Source organism: Aspergillus karnatakaensis (genome assembly GCF_047715665.1).
Source record: "Aspergillus karnatakaensis strain CBS 102800 unplaced genomic scaffold BJY04scaffold_19, whole genome shotgun sequence".
In the NCBI taxonomy this organism is placed as follows: Eukaryota; Fungi; Ascomycota; class Eurotiomycetes; order Eurotiales; family Aspergillaceae; genus Aspergillus; species Aspergillus karnatakaensis.
Genome location: NW_027395731.1, coordinates 281,959 through 300,954, shown reverse-complemented (window position 1 = coordinate 300,954; position 18,996 = coordinate 281,959). Strand labels below are relative to the sequence as shown.

Genomic DNA, 18,996 nt, shown 5'->3' with positions numbered 1-18,996 from the left:
GGTTTCAACTTCGAGATAACATGCAGCCGACTACACAGTGAAGTTAGTTGTATGGGACGAACCAAAAAAGGGATGAAAATTATAGGTTCAATACAAAACACGGGTCTAGCGAGGAGTATAGGTACCTACTTTTTGAATGCATAGACATACGAAGATCAAGCAGCGGAATTAGAGAATGCAAAATGACCATGGTGATGCAGTATTGAATTCCTACAGCAGCTATATATACGATACGGAATGTTCCAGATCTTCAATGGATGTATGCCACCTCAGCACCGGCAAGCCGGCACTGGAAGACATAAATCTAGTACTCACTGGTCGGATAAAATCCGCTTGATATCAGCACTTCTTCGGCACAACCACAGTCATAGAAAGGCTGGATTGCAATTTGACATCCGTGCTAGTTCGTGAAGACGGTGGAGGAGTCATTGTTATTCGAGGGAACAACAGGCGGGGATAGGCGGTGTGGTATTAGAAGTAGTATAGCTGCATATGTTCATAGAAGAGGACATAAGTGTAAGCGACCAATGGGTATAGTTAGTAATTAGAGGATTCGTGAAATTAGAGCTCGCCGTGGGTCACGGCTGTCCCGGTAGGCTTGAGGTTGCCGCCGCGGAGTTCTTGCCAAGCAAGGTCGAAGCGCGCGCCCAACATCCAAGCAGTACCAATCTGAAGAAATTAGTTTAGTACCAAGAGAAACAAGACGTCGGACATACCATAAGGGCGGAGACGATGAGGGCGATTACACCCATCAAACCCAGCATCATGAAGACGTCCTTGCGCGTCTCAGCGTCGGCCCGAGCCTTCTCAGCCTCGGCCTCTGTCACTGTACCGGCAACACGGCGCTTGGCCTCTTCGGCGTTCTGAGTTGGGAAGATCGTCTCAATGAATTTTTCAATCTAAATGTGTGAGCGAGGCCATCGTGTAAAAGGATAGATATGCTTACCTGTCCGCAGACAATGCTGATCTTGAGGAAGTTGGGGTCCTTAGGGGTGTTTTTCTTATGAATTTTGCGTACATATCGGCGGAAGACGTCGCAAAGAACGCGAAGGTTTTGCGTAGACTCGGTCATGAGCTGGCAAGCATCACCCTTGGTGATCTTGATGTTGCGATCAAACATGGCTGGATTGCGGAAACAGAGCTCCAGTGTAGCAATAGCCATGGCCTGGGGGATGGCACAGAAGTTGAACACACTCTGCTCACGCAGACCGGCAAGATAGAAAAGACAGTCCTCGACATGTTCCAGAGCGTTTAGGACCATCTCTGAGTTGCAGTTCAGCGCCGCTTCGCGGTTCTCATGCTTGAAAAGATCTTCAAAGTTGTCAACATGCTTCGACCAGATGGACTTGGGCCAGAAGCGCCGGCCATCGTCCTCGTCCTCGCGGATGTCACGGATGATGTTAGTCTTTTGCAGGAAAAGACCCATAGACTTGTGAAGGCGAGTCCGCTTCAGTAGAGCGGGGTTACCAAACTCTGCCTCCACGAATAAGCGCGTCAACCCTTCTCCAACCAAGCCTGCAACGTAGTAGCAGTAGAGGTCATATTCTTCCACGGTCTTGACACTCGCATCCTCAAGCGCAGCTTTGCGAACGTAGTCTGCCATACCATTACCCATCTTATCGGTAATGTCCTTGACGATGGCCTGGTAGGCGGGCTTCATGTTCTTAAACTCCGTCACGACATTGTGAAACTGAACCAGCAGCTCACGATCCTTCTCCTCAGGGCGGTTTCCAGTAAATGTCCATCCATCTTGTTCAAGGAAGTCTTTAAAGTTGCGCAGCAGAGGCTCCTTTGTTTCAAGAGGGATTGAGGTGTCATCCTCGATCGTGTCAAGTCCACGAAGAGCGAGATAGAATATGCAAACCGGCAAAAGGAGCTCCGGATGCAGCTCTTTGATGACAGCACTGAAGCTGCGACTCGTCAAGTCAAGAAACTTGAAGCAAGCTTTTTGTGTTTCTGTCTCATCTTTCTCGTTGCGTTCATGAACGGGGTTGTGCCAGACTTTCCTACCGCCAAGAGTGCTCGTCAGTATTTCAGTGTAAGCGAGAAAAAACGGGCGACGTACCATTGAATGATTGCCCTCAGTTCTGAGGGGTGAAAGGTGTAGTAAATGATGTTGCCCGAGAGACCCATGATGAGAAAAATTACACGTGTGAAGGTGAAGAGGAGTACGAAGGGAAGCAGTCAAGGAGGAAATCCTCGACGTGGAGATTGAGCAAAAACGAGAAAAAGCAAAATAGAGCAGATTGGCGTACTAGTACACGCTAGAAAAGTAATGTACACAGGCTCTCTCGCCAATTGGTTGAGCAAAAACGAAGAAAAGAGGTATAAAGGATAGGAGTCAACGGAGAGGAGGGAAGAGAGAGCTGCAGCAGGGAGAATGGAGGAGGGAAGGAGAGGAAGACGAGAAGATGGAGGAGGAGAAGAGGACAAATATATGGAGGAAGAGAAAAAGAGGAGGAAATGAGGAAGATGAATTTGAGTGGTGGAAGTGAAAATGAGGAAGTGGAAGAAATTCTTGGAGCTGGAAATTAGCCCCAATTAGCCCCAAATGGCTGTACCGGATCATTTAGGCCCCCGGTACACTCCAATACGCCGGCTCACCTCATGCCGGCCCCGCTGAGTGTGTAATCTATACCATACGTGACCATCGCATACCGCCTCGTCGGCTCTGGCTCTCCCCGCCATGACGAAAGGCCTTCCGGAAGCTTCATTAGGCAGAAAAAAATAACAACACGCTCCAGTAGAACTTGCATAACCTCTTTTATTCGAATCATAATCTGTTTCTGCTCTACCATTCTTTGTCTCCATCTCCTTCTCCCCGGAGTTCAGAAAGCCGCGGTCTCGAGGCGGTCTCCCCGCATACGAAAATGGTTGTTGATACCACATATTACGACGCCCTGGGGGTGCCTCCCACTGCCACCGAACTTGAGATCAAGAAGGCTTATCGCAAGCTTGCCATCGTCACTCACCCTGGTTCGACCTCCTGTGCAGTCTCTTGGATGGCTCTAGTTAATATCCAATAGATAAGAATCCCGGCGATGAGACCGCGCATGAGCGGTTCCAGGCGGTACGCTCACCCCACCCTGCTCGCCGCTGCAGTAATAATTAATCGTTCCATATAGATCGGAGAAGCATACCAAGTCCTAAGCAATACCGAACTGCGCAAGCGCTATGATACCCACGGCAAGGAATCTGCGGTCCCTGACCAGGGCTTCGGTACGTTCAATGATCCTCGGCTATCGTCCATAGAGTCACTAACAGACCGCAGAGGACCCGAACGAGTTCTTCGGTATGATCTTTGGCGGTGATGCGTTCCACGACCTTATCGGCGAGATATCCCTTCTTCAAGACCTCACCACTCGAATGGAAATCACGACGGAGGAGGCCGAGGAGGACCTGGCTGCACAAACGGAGGAGAAGCTGAATATCAACGAGCAGGAGGGTAAGGCTGCCGCTGAGGGTACAAGCCCGGTTGCAGGTGCTGGCGCTGGACCTGGAACCAGTGCTGCTGCTGGTGCTGCTGCTACCTCACCTTCACCTTCCGCCTCTGGCACCAGTACTCCCCGCCCTCGTATCGGCCAGCACGCCATTACGGACAAATCCGACGAGGAAATCCGCCTGCAGGCTGCCGATGTTTCACAAGAAGAGCGGGATCTACGGAAGAAGGAAAAGAAGAAGGGGCTGAGTCGGGAACAGCAAGAGAAGCTTCAAGCGTTCGAGCTTGAGCGACAGAAAGCGCGGGAGGAGAGAGTTGACATGCTAGCGACGAAGCTGATTGACAAGATTAGTGTGTGGACTGAAACCGACAAGGGGGCTGACGTTACCCGCGCTTTCGAGGAGAAGATTCGTCTCGAGGTCGAGAACTTGAAGATCCAGTCTTTCGGTATTGAAATTCTGCACGCCATTGGTGCTACCTACGTTTCAAAAGCAACCTCGTTCCTCAAATCGCAGAAGTTCCTCGGTATCTCTGGGTTTTTCTCCAGGCTGAAGGACAAGGGTACCCTTGCCAAGGAAGCTTGGACAACTATCTCGACCGTCATTGACGCCCAGTTGACTATGGAAGAGATGGCCAAGCTAGAAGAGAAGGGTGGAGAGAACTGGACTGATGAGATGAGGGCAGAGTATTCCGTCAAGGTGACCGGGAAATTGCTCGCCGCCGCCTGGCGTGGCAGCAAGCTCGAGATCCAGGGTGTTCTCCGCGACGTCTGTGACAGGGTTCTCGGCGACAAGAAGATCAAACTGGAGAAGCGCATTGAGCGGGCTCATGCTATGATTATTGCAGGCAATATCTATTCCAAGGTTCGTGCTTGCATCTCTCTCGCGACGCAAAATTCTGACAAATACAGGCCGAACGTGACCCAGATGAGGAGGGAGACTACATGGCCTTTGAGCAGCTCATGACAGACGCCATGGCTAAGAAGGGCAAGGATGATAAGAAGAAAAAGGACAAGAAGCACAGCCATCACGGCCATGACCCTGAGCCGGCTGCTACCAGTCCGGGCCCTGCGGCGTAAGCCGATCTCTCGACCCATCACCCTAATCCCTAGAGCTTTCTCAATCTTTACACCCCACCCCATCACCTTTCCCGGTCTATTATTCCCTGTGTGCCTTTGGATATTATTTGACCAGATGTACTTTTTCTCGTAGCGAATCGTTATCTCTCCCCGCTAAGCGTGTACCTCCACCTTCTCCTCAATTGTAACTAGATCTGAACGTGTTAGACGAAAATTAAATATTATCGAAATCACCATGTGCTGCAACTGCAAGGGTCCACACGGCTCACCCGCCCTAGAGACCAAAATCGCGATCGTGGATGGGGACAGATCCAGACCAGTAAGTAGGGCTGTTACTGAAGCTTCTGGAACGTGCGCCGAAATCATCTGCGACTCCTGGCATCGTCCAAATCTCCACAACGAACCAAAAGAGCCCTAAGATCTCCTGCTACGCGCAAATTTATACAGAGCATAGGACATCGAAAGAAAAGTTCTCTCAAATGCTCACCTAATAATCACAATTCCCGACCACCAGGCAATCACTCCTCCCGAGAAAAATACTTCCGGCCACCCCTTCCGTACCTCTCGCAACATGCTGCTTCGCAAGCTTCAATTAATAAGAAAAGTATAATGTCGACTTTTCACTTCCTGGTGCCTAGAGGCGAGAAATTCTCTCTTTTGCATCTTCATAACGATCAGCTATCTACTCTCCAAAAATCTTATCCACACACCGTCCACTGAGCTGGAGCGGTAGACTTTCGTTGAGAATATCTATTGGAGAGCACACTCATTATACCTCGAAGCACGTCCTAAACACCAGACAAGAGACAAGCAAGAGCCTACAAGCCAAAGATGACACATCTGCCCATATACAAATCGACAACCAATACTGATACACTGCATACAACGAGCATCCGGCCTCAAAATCAACTACACCTTCTTTCCAATGCGCCAGGGCAATCTCAAGACACAGCTAACGAGCCCAAGATTACCAGTATAGGGCAAAAGCAAACAGCTAATCACAGCCTACCACCCTTGACCCTCACCATCCCGAGCCCCATCGTCCCATTCCCAGACCAAAAGCCAATCTGGATCCACGAAGAACTTGAAAAAGAGAGATCTTTCTTCAGGAATACGAGCAATAAGCACAGGGGTTATCTTGAGAAGGCCTCAGGAATACCCTTCCCGCTTTCTAGTCAGGGATACAAGAGGTCGAGACCTGGAATTGGAATTGGAATGAGGACACAGAGTCCAGGTAGGACGTTACAAAGGGACCTGAACGCGGAAACGACACCCGCCTCAACCACGAGCTGCGTCTCGCCCTCGAGATCAATCTCTAATTCTAGTTCTGCCTCGAGTTTCACACCGGTGACATCAGACTCCGACTCGACGCCTGTTACGACGCCTGGGACAGATATGGATGTGGATACGCCGAGGACAGCGCCTGAGCTCTCTGGACAGGATACAAGCAAAGAAATGGAGACGGGAAAGGACAAGAGAAAGGACATGAATATATCCAGTCTCGACCTAGATGAGGTCGATTATGCACTTTGGGCTATTGCTCAGAGGTCTGCCTCTGCCTTGTCGACGCGTACAGATGCGGGTGCGGGTGCACAACTGGGTATGGAGACACAGCGAAGGATGCCTGAGCTTCTGGCGCAAGAGGAGAGTCGAAGGAGTATAAGTCCAAAGAAGGAAACGAAAGACAGAGGAAAGATGGAGACGAATGTATTCAATCCTGAAGTCGACGAACTCGACTATGCACTTTGGTGCATTTCCGAGAGACAACAGGAGAAGGAGAAGGATGGAAGTTGGGATTGGGATTTACTCTAGTACCTACTGACTCGCATGAATTATGACATCGTCCTGCTGACGATCTGGGTGTTTTTGGCGTTGGGTGCATAACTGCGATCCGACAACGATCGGTTTTAGGTAACGAGACATATATACCCCAAATGAATAATGCGTTTTTATATCTACTTCCAGTTACTCGACGCTTGTGTTTAGGATCAACATATCCAATTATTTCATTAATGCGTATGGGTATCTAATACGAGTACCAAGGCGGGCCGATCAGCCAGATAAATAAAATCTATCGCTTATATAAACACAGGGTAGAAATGTAAGGAGGGAACAGAGACAAAGCTGGCTTGGTCAGGTAAGCATCGGTCATGAGCACATGGAAGGCAAGCAGATGGAATCATGATCGACCCCAAAAATTTAGTTCGCAATGAGAATGTGCTTGACTGCGCTGTAGCTCTCGAAGCGAGCTTGTGGATATAAAGCGTATAATGCCGTGTAGGGTATCGCTAACAAAAGAAAATAATAATGAGAGACATAAATCATGAAGGCGACAAATCGTCGTCGCTGTCGCCATCGCTATCAGGAAGATGAAAGTTCTCCGGTAAATCTAGGCTGGGAAGTTCAGTCTCCGGCGAGACAACTGCAAGTAGTCCCTTGCCGGCTTCGGTATCCTGATATTCATCGGTGAGCACTCGTCCACCAAGCTGGACATCGCTAACGTGCACGTTATATTCGAGTGCCTTTTTGGCCTCTTTGATGAGCTCTTCAGTCCACCCAAGACACCGTTTGAGGCTTTGGTTCATTTTCTGGCTGTCTGCTAGTAGTTCCTGATGTTTTGCCAGGTCGATAAGGAAACGCTTTTCGTCATTATTTCTTTGTTGCGAGTCTTCGCCAGTTGTCGAGCCGGGCCCCAGAGAGCTCTCGTCTAGCATAGACTCTTCGTCGCTCAATTCGGACATGTCGTCATGCGATTGGTTTGACGAGTTCTCGCTATCCTCGTCGATCTCGCTGGGTATTGACAGAGTCCCCGATACTGAGCGCGAAGGGGCCACGGATAGACGACCGGAGCGACTGAGCCGCCGAAATCTTCGTAGTTCAGCATTCTGTTTCCGCATCTCGCGCTCAAGGGTCTTGTTGATCGCCAACAGAGATGAGTTGCTGATTTCAAGATCTAGGATCTTGCGTTCAACACGAGCGCTGAGAACCGGTCCGCTGCTGCTTGCATGCTCCGATTTGACTGGGCTTTGCAGTCCGTCATGTTGGCTGTCTTGGGTATAGCTGTCTATAGAGGTTGTAGACCCGTTGCTGAAGATCCGTGGTCTTAGTGCAGGAATGACATCTGCAACATTGCCGTCCTCCACCTGTGAATCCATTGTAGACACTATTATCGGGCTCGGCCTTAGGCTCTCCTTGTACGTTTCTCGGAGAGGAGTACTGCGTCCAGTGTCTAGACTTGACGACTTCGTGTGGCTGATTATGGGCACCGGTCGAACGGTGCTTAACGGCGGGCTGTGCATCGGTGAGCGGATTTCGGGCGAGTCTTCGAGGTGCGGTAGGCTTTGAGAAGAAGGAATACTATCAGAGACTCGAGGTGATGCCGCACCAAGCTTGGGTGACTTTAGTCGTGGCGAGGCTGCGGGTTTCGTTGCAATCGTCGGGCGAGACAGCCCAGACGACCGCCGCCTAGTATTCTCATCAGTGGTTCCCTGAGACTCTTCCTGCCCATTTGCGTATATAAATGTAGCAGGAGAAGCTGATTTCACAGAAACCCTCGACCGCGTATCTGCATCGGACGAGCCCGATACTGAGCGTGCGTCGCTAGCGTGAAAAAACATCGGAGAGGCAGCGGAGAGTTCAGAGGAGGAATAAGGACGAGACACAGTATTTAGATCGGCCGTCAAAGTTTTTGCTCTTGCTGTCCTCGAAGGCTCAAGTTTCGGGCCCAAGCGAACTGGACTGCGATCCGCCCGGTATACCCTTGTGTTTAGCCCATTTGCCTGAGACGGTTGTACAAAAGACGACTGCGGGGAGTGTACTGGCGTACTAGCCGGGGAGAGTATAGGTCCATCGCGTCTGGTACTCCTCGAACCGGATCGAGGTGTGATATTCGCATTGAGGTAGGAGGGCTCGGTACCCTGCCTGGCCGGAGTAGATGCGGGATGGTCTGGGGCAAGGCGGGCGCGGACGGTGGTCGGATTAGCGAGCTTCGGTGTCAGCGGTGCTTTGCTTCCTCTGCTAAATGAAGCACTAAGAGTTGGGGTAAAAGGTTTGGCTATGTGGCCATTGTTTTGTTTATCGAAAGTCATAGCTGCTGGATTCGAGGGGCAGAGAGAAGGGCAACTCCTTATGGCATTGCGGCACTCCTCGAGGATCTGCAAGCATGGTGGCACCAGCCAGCCAGAAGCGTAGGTCTAACAGCCGAAAAGCAATGATGAGGCCACCTCTGATGGTCTGGAGTAAGATGAACGAGGCGAAGGGCAAGGTCAGGCGGTTGAAAATGGAGGTTTTATGACGAGAGACAGCAGCGTGGAACTATTTTGCCGCCAAACACCACCAGGCCGACCGAGATGTTTATCCCCGCCAAATCCGGTCTAGTCGCTTTTCACCGCAACATAGATCCAGGTGCATTCCAAGGGGGCAGCTTCCTTGTACGTGTGGTCAGTCAGATCTTCTTTTACTGGATGATCTCTCTTACGTCGTTTATGTCGAGATTCGGGAATTCTCGCTTTGGCTGGGCATCCTTCCGATTGTTGGATGATGATCTATGTGCTCCGCCTGTATGGGCTGATCCGCAGTGATTGTTGGATTTTGACAGGAGTCTATAAACGTCTACCTGGAATGCATGCATATACTGTCTAGCCGCAGGAAGAACACAGAATTTGGTTACAATGATGCATGAATGCTATAATGTCCAAAACACCAGCGGCAGCCTAGAGCAAGGGGTTCCTTGCATCTCCAATGTCTCAGGTATAATGCACTATCAAATGGGCCAGAAACTGTTTGCACTGGGAGTTATCAATGGAGCAAAGGGCACGCGGCAGGCCCGGTCGGAAACATCCTCAACACCTTCTGAGCGCGGATGGACTAAGGGTTAGCAACGGGATAAACTTTCTCGACCCAAGCCCAAGTCGAGGAGAATTTTTAGCTTCCTCGAGCAGACTGAGTGCGTTATGATGATATGCCTGCCAATCTATGTCAAGTGAGACAAAACATGGCCTCCGATCAAGTAAAAAAGAGCCGTTTCTGACGCGGATCTACAGTGTTGCGAGCACCTGTCTTCCGCTTCCGTGATCCACCTGGTGCTGCTGAGAGTTGGGGCTGAGACTGCTGCTGCGGTTGCGGTGAATCATCCTGGACAGCCTCGATGATGGTTCGTTTCGAGAGACAGTAGTCCACATGGTCGTTAAACTTCCTATCCTCCGCTATCTGAGGCATTGAGCAAATGGGACAATCCCAGTAGGACGGTTGTTCGGTTAACTTATCAGCTGTAAGCGGTGGTGGAGTTTTCTCGGGTCCATCAATCTCATCTGCAGGGTTCTCCTGGCTGAGCTTCTCGATATTGTTCATTTCATCCTGCAGCTCCTCGAGCGCCGCCTTCTCGAAAGCTTCTTCTGCGCTAATCTCCTGTTCTCCATCAGTAGCGACAGGTGCCGTCTCTTGTACAGGCTTTCTGCGCGCAGCCGGACCGAAAAAGTTCATGTCAAACTTCTTCGTGCTCACGAGATTGGTACAACGAATACCAAGCAGTCGAAGCTTCATTTCCGAAATCTCATTCTCGAGTTTCTCGAGCATCGGAAGAGCTGACGTGAAAAGTTCTTTCGCCGAAGATACGGCTCGTGCTGGCTGATGCTGTCGTGTCAAGACCTCAAAGGTCGCTAATTTGACTTTGAGGACTAATGTGCGTCCCTTGAACTGCGTTCGAGAAAGGTCTTTCTCAAGCTCTTGGGAGCAGTACCAGAGTTTCTCTCTGAACTCTTCCTTGGTGCTAATCTCATGGAATGTGGTTTCAGTGCCCACGCTCTTGCGCTCATAGGTCTCCGCGGGTTGAATCTTGGTCCTACCGAGTCCTAGATAGCACTGTGCCAGGAAACAGAGTGCCTTTTCACCGAACAATTTCGCTAGATAGGCGCGCCGAGGAAAGATATCACCGCAGGTTTTGATGCCGATCGCATCGAGTTCCCGCTCAAATACTCGACCTACGCCGTTAACCTTGCGCATAGGAAGATCCTTCATAAATTCCATAATGGCGTCTCTAGTATTCGGCACACGATATTGCCCATTGGGTTTATTGCGGTTAGATGATATCTTTGCGATTTTGGCATTTGCTGCGATACCAGCAGACACCGAAACTTTAGTCGTTTCGAGGATCTCTGCGCGCATGCGGCTGACAGCCTCCTCGGGGTCGAGCTGGTTTTCGGTGCAATAGGACGTTATGTTCAGGTATGCTTCATCAATGCTCGCACTCTCAAATTGAGGGTCATACTGAGCGATTATGGCACGTATTTCTTGAGCTTTTGCGGAGTACTTATCGTGGTTCATTGGTAGCAGTGCTAGCTGAGGGCATAGCTTAGTCGCCACGAACGATGCCATTCCACTCCGAATGCCAAATTTTCGAGCCTCATAGTTGCAGGTGGTCAGAACGCCTCCCCCAACAGCCATCGGAACGGTTTTCAGCTCAGGGTGATCAAGTTCTTCAACCGCTGCAAAGAATGCGTCGCAGTCCACATGGACGACATATTGAGTGAGGTCCCGAGTCAATTCCAGTTCAGTAAAGAGCTGGTCGGCCAATTTCAAGTCAATAGATAGGTTCAGGCTCTCTAAGCGAGATTTCTCTTTCAAGATGCGTTGTATCTTCTCCGTAAGGAGGCGGTCACGGGCCTGTTCATGATTAAAGAACTTCGAGCCTTTCGACGCATTGAAAATTATTTCAGAGACCTTTTTTTTATCAGTAGCTGGGCTGAATGTGATGTGAGTTTACTCACCTTTCGCTGGTCAACCGATTCTTGTCCGGCTTTCGTTAATGAGGGGCCCAAAAGCTGATACTTCAAGCTTTCGTCACCATCGACTAACTGATCGGTTGTTTCTGTGGGCTCTCCGCCCTTGTCCTCTCTTCCCTCCTCCATGGAATCATCGTCGCATCTTGGAGAGGATGTTAGGCGTGAATGCGTGCGGTCAATTCATGGATTACCAAACTAGGCAGCATTAGGCATTAGAGTCACGTGAGAGCGCGTTGCCAATCGCGGCGCTCGTGTCAAAGACAATCCCGCACTCGAAGCGAGCTCATCATGTTAGGGATGATTCTGTGCTCACAGTGCCCCTCATGTGGATTCTTGACTCCGAGGGCGGGTTTCTAGAAGGTCAGTGCATTCCCACAACGTCATTTTCCGGCTGACCGTCCGAAGGCAAGCGCGTGTGGCTGCGGCCTGGGAAGAAGTACCTTTTTGGCCGCGTCAAGGAAGCAGGCTGTAAGAGACCCCATTTGATTATCTGCTAGCTACAACTCTAACGATGACGTCCTTTAGATCGAGGAGCTATACCGTCGAAGTCGATCTCCCGAAAGCACTTAGTAATCGAGGTTTCTGCAGTGAATCCTGGTGATGGTGTATGATCGCCTAATCTAGATGGTTGAACCCCTTTGGCTGACAGACCCAGTCAAAAACAAGATCAAGATCGGTTGTAACAGTCAGCGATGAAGGTTCGAAATATGGAACGGTGGTAAATGGTGAACAAATCAGAGGAAAGAGCAAAGAACTCGCCGGTGATGCGCATACACTCTTCGTGGGAAAATACTCATCTGCGTTGCGGTAGGCATCCAGGTAGCTTGATGCAGCATAAGACATGAAGCTAATTCCTGTTATGATCTTAGTATAAAGTGGCAGCCTACTGTCCTCAGCTTCTCCTTCTCCTCCAAAGAGATCAGCAAAAACGCTCTCGCCCGCTATCGCTCCCAACTCGAAGGCTTGGACATTAAGACCATTGATGACTACATTGTCAATGTCACAACGCACGTCGTTCAAACCAAGCGAAACACCGCGAAGGGCCTGCTTGCTCTTGTCAATGGCAATCACATCGTCGACTACTCATTCATTGATGCGCTAGATTACGCAGCAACCCCAAGCGACCTGGAGAACCTAGAGAGCCTATCTCCATTAGAGGCTGACTTCGATGGCGCGTGGCCCAATGAAAAAGCGCATTTACCACCTTCTGGCAAAGAGGTCGTCAATTATTCGGATGAGGCATTCGCATCGAACCCTGATCGAGTAAACGTTTTTGAAGGATACACCTTTGTATTTCTCGACAAGGGGCAAAAGAACCTACTGGAGGAACCAATCACCAATGGTCATGGAAAAGCTCTACATTTTGAAGCCAAGGAAGGAGTCACTACAGCGGAAGAAGTTGTACAGTTCATGAGAAATGCTGCCGGTCAAAAGGATTTCGGGTCCGCCAGAGATGGCCCTGGGGGCGTAGGACTTGTGCGGTTTCGGAACAAAACACGAAATGAAAAATGGTTTATAGAACTCGACAACGAGGTGGCGCTGATGATTGACCAGCGTGTGACTGAGCAGAACGAATTTCTCAATGCAATTCTCGGAAATGATGCATCCATATTATGCCGGCCGCTCCCGCAAGAGCTACGAATTGAACCTACCCCGGAATTCACACCCGCCCCACCTTCCAGTGAGGATGTACAAGTCGTTGCTGATTCTCAGCCGTCTGAAGACGTGAGTCAACCGTCCAACAATGCCAAGAGGGGCCGAGTGCGGAAATATGTCAGCAAAATGAAGACCTTTGATGACGGCTTCGACATCAACTCTATACCTGTCTACGCCCCAGATGTTGAAGAAGCCATGGACGATCTTCCGCCTTTGTCGATGGAAGCCCCAACGGAAAGTCATACTCAACAAGCTGACAGCCTCCAGAAGGAGGAGGACGTTGTCTCGAGCTTGCTACCAGGAGCTACTGCAATGAAACGTCTGCGCGCAGAGACCTCCCAACGAAGTATGGATGATTCTAGCTCCCGTCCCAAGGAGGAGGAGCCTCGCCCAAAACGTCAAAAACTCGATGTTTTAGAGGCAGCCCGACAGCACCGAGAGGCAGAAGAGGACGCCGCCCGCCAGCGGCGTCAGCAAGATGAAGAGCTTCTTCAAAGCTCACTCAAAGACATAGATGTCGAAAAACTAAAAGGACTTGCCATTGTGGAAGAGATGGAAATACCCGCCAAAAAGGCGGACGACAAAAATAGATGGGACGAGCGTTGGAATGGAAGAAAGAACTTCAAGAAGTTTCGTCGAAAAGGTGATCCCAGCCAACCTCGCCGTCGGATCCAGGCTGTTATCGTGCCGCTGGAGGAGGTGGCACGGAAGGACTTTGGGATTGGAGACCACTACTGGGTGAGCACTCATCGATCTACAGATCAACGTGCGCAAGAAAGCCATGAAGACCGTGGAATCAGTCAAGTAGATAGCGAGCCACCCGAGAGGCGACCGGTGGTGCGCAGTGAGTCGGAAAAGACGACCACACAGAGAAGCCAGAAACGAGTGCGTGATGAGCGAGACTCGGATAGTGATGACGAGCTTCGGTTTCGGTTTCGTCGCAAGCGATGATTTCGTGGACTTCAATTCATCTGTGTATATACTACATCTTTCGGGTTATCAATAATACATCTAGTCTGTCTCTCTAGGACAGTATACTCCATCGGGACTGTTGGTTGTGTTCAAATAGGCTTGGCGCTAAGAGGTGGGCAGGCGCTAAAACTTAGGTGTGAAGGTTATCCAGTCAGGCTTGTCGATTCACGGTTCCTGCACTCTTGATTGTGATCGACTTCAAGGGAATTTCCTTTCAACAAACCAAATTTTGGCCTCCAGAGTTGCATTCCAAGCGGTAGGACAATCCCATGGTGAGACAGACTGGCTTAGCCCCGAACGCACACTTAAAGTGATACTGCTCCATCGGAATCCATGATGAATCTCGAACAAGGGGGCTGCTATTAATATACTTCCTCCAGCCTGGACGATGGCATCACGGACGTAGTCAAATCATCTGACCGCGTGAAAGTCTTCATTTCTTCTCTTCTCTCACTCTTCTTCTCCATCCCCTCGGGTGTTCTCTTGTTTGTTGCCTTTCCCCTCCTTCATCGCTCGAATTGACTCGCTGCGTCCTATCAACTCCGCTGCGCCTCACCTTTCGTCACCACTCTCGCTGCTCCCTGCATCTCACCCACTCACTTGCTCTCCCTGACGCTGCCTGACAGCCTAATTACCTGCTTCTGGCTCCATCCACCAACACATACACTTCCAACGCAGCGTCGTCTCCGCCATGGACTACGTTGGCTGCACCTGATTAGACTTGCTTATTCTTCCTGATTGACCCCTCTCCGGTTATAACTGGTCATTGCGTCCCTCGTCCTCTTTCGCCCTGACTTCTTCACCTTCAAACTAATCCAAAACGGCCTCGAGTATGTTCAGCTTCGCGTCCTCAATCATTTTCTTTTTCCTCTTCTTCTTTTACTCTTTTTTTCTTCTCTTCTTCTCGGTCGTCTCCGGCTTGCTAACCTGGGTGTTGCCGTAGCCCTTTTTCTCCCACCTATAACGACTGACGATCTTGACTATCTGCTTGGCGTTTCCTAGATTCTTCCTCTTCCTGCTTCCTTGTTTCCTTTCCGCAGAATAATAATGACCGCCGACCTGCTATCGTCCCCCTCCGCATCCTTCATGATCTCTGCGATACCACCCCCACGACCCGTTTCGGTCAATGCCCTCGAACGAGCCTCGTCCGTGTCAAACACATCATGCGCGAAATCGATTCGAAGTACGAGTGCCGAGATCCCGGTCCATGAGGGCTCATTCACAGTCCCCGTGGGTCCGGAATGGGTCCAGTCTCCGGTGGATACTGAAATGGAGGATGTGCAGTCGGTCGATACACCACGCTCGCCATGCCGATCCGATGTTGAATTCAATCATCTGCCCGTTGAAATACATGAAACAATCCTCGACCATCTGTTTGGGGAACGTACATCAACTTTGACAGCAACTGGTGGGAAATCCCCTGTTCGGAGTTGGAATAAATCATTACGTCATCCGAGGCGGAAGGCTCTTTCGAACCTAGCTTTGATCTCGCCCGTATGGAGAGTCTTGGTGCAGGATCGGATCTACAGACATAGTCAGTGGCCCTTTTCGTATTGTTGTCCGCTTTCATCACTAACACTGGTCAATATAGTCAAACTCAAAGGTACAGTAGGTGAATTGGAGGAAAGCGCACTCTGGTTCTATGCGAATCCTCATCTAGCACCTGTTGTCCGCCATGTTGAGATTTGGGTCCCTGTTTGGGGACAGCGAGCAATTAAAACCCTGTCCCGCCAGATTCCGAGGAGACCTAATGACGAGACTGGCGGATTGACCGACATGGCTGTTCTACAGGCTGCGACGACATGGGATAACGCGGAGTCGCCCCCGACGAGTGACTACAAATATCACTATGCGAGCCACAATGCTACGTTAGAGGAAATGTTTCTCCATGTGCAAAATACCTTTTCGGAGGCTCGTATACTTAGTCTGGAAGGAGGCCACTGCAAAAAACCACCTATGGTACGCCATTTCAGGAACGATCCGTACGGTCAATGTGGCCGCCAGCTTCCCTTGCTTCCGGGTATTCAGACGTTTGTGATGCGTGGCGCCTGGAACATCATGCGAGAGTATCAACACTGGTGCACTCTATCACAGGCGCTGCCGAGCGTTCGGGAGTGGCACTGTTCTTACGCCAAGCCCAAGCTCGAAGGATACGATACTATCGCAGGGATACTTCGCCGTCTACCACCGACGTTACTCCACATCAACATCAGTCTCGAAGGATTCGATAACAAGGATAATTCTCAGACCCGCTGGCTCGGTGATGGGGTCAATCCGCCGCACCTGTGTCGCCTTCTAGGAGAAGTTGCACCCCGCCTGGAGTCCCTCACATTCACGGGCAAAGTCTGTGCATGTCTTTTTGAGACAACGCGAAACCTGATGAACACCAGACCAATCATCTCAAAGCTCAAATCTCTTGACCTTGTAGTCAAGACCTGCTGCAGAGACAAGAAACTCCACTCCAGTCTTCCCTTTCTTGACGACTTCTCTGGGATTACCAACCTAAACTTTATCCGCGCATTCGAGAAACTCGTCATCGCATCCATCCAAGGCCTCCAGCTGCACCCGGAGCTCGATTACATGCGCATCCGCTTCATCGACCTCGACTCCGCCTGCCCCCCACTAAACCCTTACTTCCAACTCGTGAACAACAGGTGCACGGGTCTTTGGAATGAGCCAATCCTTGAAGCTCTCCATGCCTCTCGCCCGGAGGCAGAATTCGTGAAATTGACCGACGGCATTTGTCCGCAGTATGGACACAATGACCAGATCGTCGGCGCCATATACCCCCGCACGCGACCACCCAGCATCCATGCTTCCACGTACAGGATCATAGCCGATGTGCCGAAGGCATGACTGACCATGAACATGCTACACTACACCATTGCCCATTGGGCATAAAAGCAATCTCGCTTTCTCTTTCTGTGGCCACTTAAGCTGCGTCAAATACCCGGGCCGCTTTATATTGTAGATTTATAAGATACCACCTCGTCATTAACTTTCATTTTTCATTCTACTGTGGGAGTATCTTCGCGTCGGTCAATGGGGATCCGGAACAGGAGTCAGCTCGGACTCGACATCATTCCTGAAACTACCGACTCGACTGACTTTAACTAAATCTGTGAGCTAATAAATGAATCAACAGTTTCATCACGCAATCTAGAGTCTCACCTGTATAGAACTGTCTGTATACCCCAGAGACACTCTCACAAGATTCTCCCGCCTCATACTTCATATGCATCTTTCAAATTGGTTTACAGTGACGATGACAGGAGTTACACTTTCTTATGTCACGACTCTACAGTACTCCTACCCAGCTTTGAGTTCGCACTTCTTGATGTCATTGCCCCTTTGCCTCTTCAGGGCTGCAGGTGCCAAGTTGTAACTAAGTGCTGACAAGTGGGCACTTGTGTGTTCGCGATGACCACGGGTTCCACTGCTGGCGGACATAGGACGGAGTTATCCGAATAATCTTGTGCGAGAGGCCGTCTAGGTATGAGATAAATACCCTTGATATCGGCCCGTCACAGCAATTTATTATTGATTAGTTCAATATCTTATCATCCATCATGTCGACTGAGAAAGACTTCACCTCTGCTCTGTTCCGCCACCGTCAACTGGCGCCGGCAGCCGCCGTCAGAGTATCGCCATTATGCCTGGGAACCATGACATTCGGTGGTCAGCAACAAGGGCGCTATGGAGAGTGCTCGCGTGAGGATGCCTTCGAGATGCTGGACCACTTCTACAGCCAGGGAGGCAATTTCATCGACACAGCCAGCGGATATCAGGAAGGACACTCAGAGATGCTAGTCGGTGAGTGGATGGCCTCACGCGACAACCGCAACGAGATTGTACTTGCAACCAAGTACACTACCGCCTATATGACGCATCACAAAAATCGTATCCAGTCAAACTACGGCGGCAACAACGCCAAGTCCATGAAAGTCAGCGTGGACGAGTCCTTGCGCAAACTGCAGACCTCCTACATTGACCTGCTCTACGTCCACTGGTGGGACTACACGACCGCCATTCCGGAACTCATGCACTCCCTGAATGACCTGGTAGTTGCTGGGAAAGTGATCTACCTTGGTATTTCGGATACACCGGCATGGGTCGTCACCAAGGCAAACCAGTATGCTCGCGACCACGGCCTGCGGCAGTTCTCAGTCTACCAGGGAATGTGGAACGCGGCTATGCGTGATTTTGAACGAGACATTATCCCGATGGCTCGCGACGAGGGAATGGCATTATGCCCGTATGGCGTCTTAAACCAGGGCCGTTTCCAGACTAAGGAGGGGTTCAAGGAGCGCGAGAAGCACAACCCTGGTCGCAAGTTTATTCCTACATCAGAGCACGACAAGCGGGTCTCTGCTGTTCTCGAATCCGTGAGCAACGACAAGGGCTCTGACCTACTACATGTACCTTTGGCCTATGTGATGCAAAAAGCCCCCTATGTGTTCCCTATCGTTGGAGGCAGGAAAGTCGACCACCTGAAGGGCAGCATCAAGGGCCTGGACGTGACTCTGAGTGAAGAGGAAATCAACAAAATCGAGGAAGCCTATCCATTTGACCATGGGTTCCCTCATACCTTCCTTAGCGGCTCGATGTTTGACAATTCTACCCCGAGAATGGCCGAGACGCCGGGTGATGTCTGGTTGACCAAGGGTTTGGGCAAATTTGACTGGGTAGATCCGCCCAAGGCCATTAAACCAGCTGCTCATTCAGATAACTAGCAAGTATGTCCATCAATGGCTGCCACCTCCTTCTACTATGCGCCAGGTACTGCGGCCACAACTCACTCTTGATTTATCGTTTTTTTCCCCGGTGGAGATCCAAGAGGAGGTTCCTAAGTGAACAAGGAATCAAGCATATACTTGCCTTGGCAAAGACTTAGGCAACCAAACTATAGGAAGCGATTGCTAGTAGATGGATGATAATGTTATTATAATTAAGTCTTATTATGAGAGGCGGATCCCCGCAAGTGGATCGATCAATCATCACCCAAATGCTGACAGGCCCGGGGTTTCCTCGGGGTTCGGACTTAAAATGATTATACTTCCCTCATAAGGTCC

At 50.3% G+C, this 18,996-nt stretch overlaps 9 protein-coding genes across 9 annotated transcripts; 6 read left to right on the top strand and 3 right to left on the bottom strand.

The window, feature by feature from the left end:
* Positions 1-188: 188 nt before the first annotated feature.
* On the bottom strand, positions 189-2,492 carry erg9 (bifunctional farnesyl-diphosphate farnesyltransferase/squalene synthase). Its single transcript, XM_073710987.1, has 4 exons — positions 2,066-2,492; positions 947-2,006; positions 717-899; positions 189-669 (listed from the first exon to the last, which is right to left on the bottom strand). The coding sequence occupies exons 1-4, from the start codon at positions 2,131-2,133 to the stop codon at positions 562-564; spliced, it is 1,419 nt and encodes a 472-aa protein (XP_073572241.1). The 5' UTR covers positions 2,134-2,492; the 3' UTR covers positions 189-561.
* A 133-nt stretch (positions 2,493-2,625) lies between these two features.
* On the top strand, positions 2,626-4,751 carry BJY04DRAFT_41151 (DnaJ domain protein). Its single transcript, XM_073720319.1, has 5 exons — positions 2,626-2,976; positions 3,027-3,070; positions 3,126-3,219; positions 3,272-4,302; positions 4,350-4,751. The coding sequence occupies exons 1-5, from the start codon at positions 2,871-2,873 to the stop codon at positions 4,515-4,517; spliced, it is 1,443 nt and encodes a 480-aa protein (XP_073572240.1). The 5' UTR covers positions 2,626-2,870; the 3' UTR covers positions 4,518-4,751.
* Positions 4,752-4,851: 100 nt separating this feature from the next.
* BJY04DRAFT_187051 (uncharacterized protein) lies at positions 4,852-6,481 on the top strand. The gene has a single exon (XM_073710986.1). It carries the CDS (start codon positions 5,349-5,351, stop codon positions 6,327-6,329), a length of 981 nt encoding a protein of 326 aa, XP_073572239.1. The 5' UTR covers positions 4,852-5,348; the 3' UTR covers positions 6,330-6,481.
* A 33-nt stretch (positions 6,482-6,514) lies between these two features.
* On the bottom strand, positions 6,515-8,807 carry BJY04DRAFT_187049 (uncharacterized protein). Its single transcript, XM_073710985.1, has one exon. The coding sequence runs from the start codon at positions 8,603-8,605 to the stop codon at positions 6,839-6,841; it is 1,767 nt and encodes a 588-aa protein (XP_073572238.1). The 5' UTR covers positions 8,606-8,807; the 3' UTR covers positions 6,515-6,838.
* On the top strand, positions 8,788-9,138 carry BJY04DRAFT_187048 (uncharacterized protein). The gene has a single exon (XM_073710984.1). It carries the CDS (start codon positions 8,867-8,869, stop codon positions 9,095-9,097), a length of 231 nt encoding a protein of 76 aa, XP_073572237.1. The 5' UTR covers positions 8,788-8,866; the 3' UTR covers positions 9,098-9,138.
* Positions 9,139-9,309: 171 nt separating this feature from the next.
* On the bottom strand, positions 9,310-11,539 carry BJY04DRAFT_41093 (Y-family DNA polymerase). Its single transcript, XM_073720316.1, has 2 exons — positions 11,282-11,539; positions 9,310-11,234 (listed from the first exon to the last, which is right to left on the bottom strand). The coding sequence occupies exons 1-2, from the start codon at positions 11,420-11,422 to the stop codon at positions 9,522-9,524; spliced, it is 1,854 nt and encodes a 617-aa protein (XP_073572236.1). The 5' UTR covers positions 11,423-11,539; the 3' UTR covers positions 9,310-9,521.
* Positions 11,522-14,381, top strand: BJY04DRAFT_41126 (DNA damage response protein RcaA). The gene is made up of 5 exons (XM_073720317.1): positions 11,522-11,656; positions 11,702-11,764; positions 11,822-11,901; positions 11,952-12,103; positions 12,166-14,381. The coding sequence occupies exons 1-5, from the start codon at positions 11,620-11,622 to the stop codon at positions 13,901-13,903; spliced, it is 2,070 nt and encodes a 689-aa protein (XP_073572235.1). The 5' UTR covers positions 11,522-11,619; the 3' UTR covers positions 13,904-14,381.
* A 56-nt stretch (positions 14,382-14,437) lies between these two features.
* On the top strand, positions 14,438-17,137 carry BJY04DRAFT_41137 (uncharacterized protein). Its single transcript, XM_073720318.1, has 2 exons — positions 14,438-15,458; positions 15,516-17,137. Exons 1-2 carry the CDS (start codon positions 14,972-14,974, stop codon positions 16,778-16,780), a joined length of 1,752 nt encoding a protein of 583 aa, XP_073572234.1. The 5' UTR covers positions 14,438-14,971; the 3' UTR covers positions 16,781-17,137.
* Positions 17,110-18,986, top strand: BJY04DRAFT_41081 (aldo/keto reductase). Its single transcript, XM_073720315.1, has 2 exons — positions 17,110-17,417; positions 17,473-18,986. The coding sequence occupies exon 2, from the start codon at positions 17,494-17,496 to the stop codon at positions 18,655-18,657; it is 1,164 nt and encodes a 387-aa protein (XP_073572233.1). The 5' UTR covers positions 17,110-17,417; positions 17,473-17,493; the 3' UTR covers positions 18,658-18,986.
* Positions 18,987-18,996: the final 10 nt, after the last annotated feature.

Bases quoted from the DNA above. Each gene is read 5' to 3' on its own strand.
- BJY04DRAFT_41081 (XM_073720315.1), top strand. From the start codon at position 17,494: ATGTCGACTGAGAAAGACTTCACCTCTGCTCTGTTCCGCCACCGTCAA.
- BJY04DRAFT_41137 (XM_073720318.1), top strand. From the start codon at position 14,972: ATGACCGCCGACCTGCTATCGTCCCCCTCCGCATCCTTCATGATCTCT. The intron at 15,459-15,515 runs GTCAGTGGCCCT...TGGTCAATATAG, and splicing joins GGATCGGATCTACAGACATA to TCAAACTCAAAGGTACAGTA.
- BJY04DRAFT_187051 (XM_073710986.1), top strand. From the start codon at position 5,349: ATGACACATCTGCCCATATACAAATCGACAACCAATACTGATACACTG.
- BJY04DRAFT_187048 (XM_073710984.1), top strand. From the start codon at position 8,867: ATGTTTATCCCCGCCAAATCCGGTCTAGTCGCTTTTCACCGCAACATA.
- BJY04DRAFT_41093 (XM_073720316.1), bottom strand. From the start codon at position 11,422: ATGGAGGAGGGAAGAGAGGACAAGGGCGGAGAGCCCACAGAAACAACC. The intron at 11,235-11,281 runs GTGAGTAAACTC...GATAAAAAAAAG, and splicing joins AATCGGTTGACCAGCGAAAG to GTCTCTGAAATAATTTTCAA.
- erg9 (XM_073710987.1), bottom strand. From the start codon at position 2,133: ATGGGTCTCTCGGGCAACATCATTTACTACACCTTTCACCCCTCAGAA. The intron at 900-946 runs GTAAGCATATCT...TCACACATTTAG, and splicing joins TCAGCATTGTCTGCGGACAG to ATTGAAAAATTCATTGAGAC. The intron at 670-716 runs GTATGTCCGACG...TAATTTCTTCAG, and splicing joins TCATCGTCTCCGCCCTTATG to ATTGGTACTGCTTGGATGTT.
- BJY04DRAFT_187049 (XM_073710985.1), bottom strand. From the start codon at position 8,605: ATGACTTTCGATAAACAAAACAATGGCCACATAGCCAAACCTTTTACC.
- BJY04DRAFT_41151 (XM_073720319.1), top strand. From the start codon at position 2,871: ATGGTTGTTGATACCACATATTACGACGCCCTGGGGGTGCCTCCCACT. The intron at 3,071-3,125 runs GTACGCTCACCC...CGTTCCATATAG, and splicing joins CGCATGAGCGGTTCCAGGCG to ATCGGAGAAGCATACCAAGT. The intron at 3,220-3,271 runs GTACGTTCAATG...AACAGACCGCAG, and splicing joins GGTCCCTGACCAGGGCTTCG to AGGACCCGAACGAGTTCTTC.
- BJY04DRAFT_41126 (XM_073720317.1), top strand. From the start codon at position 11,620: ATGTGGATTCTTGACTCCGAGGGCGGGTTTCTAGAAG. The intron at 11,765-11,821 runs GTAAGAGACCCC...GACGTCCTTTAG, and splicing joins CCGCGTCAAGGAAGCAGGCT to ATCGAGGAGCTATACCGTCG. The intron at 12,104-12,165 runs GTAGGCATCCAG...TTATGATCTTAG, and splicing joins AAATACTCATCTGCGTTGCG to TATAAAGTGGCAGCCTACTG.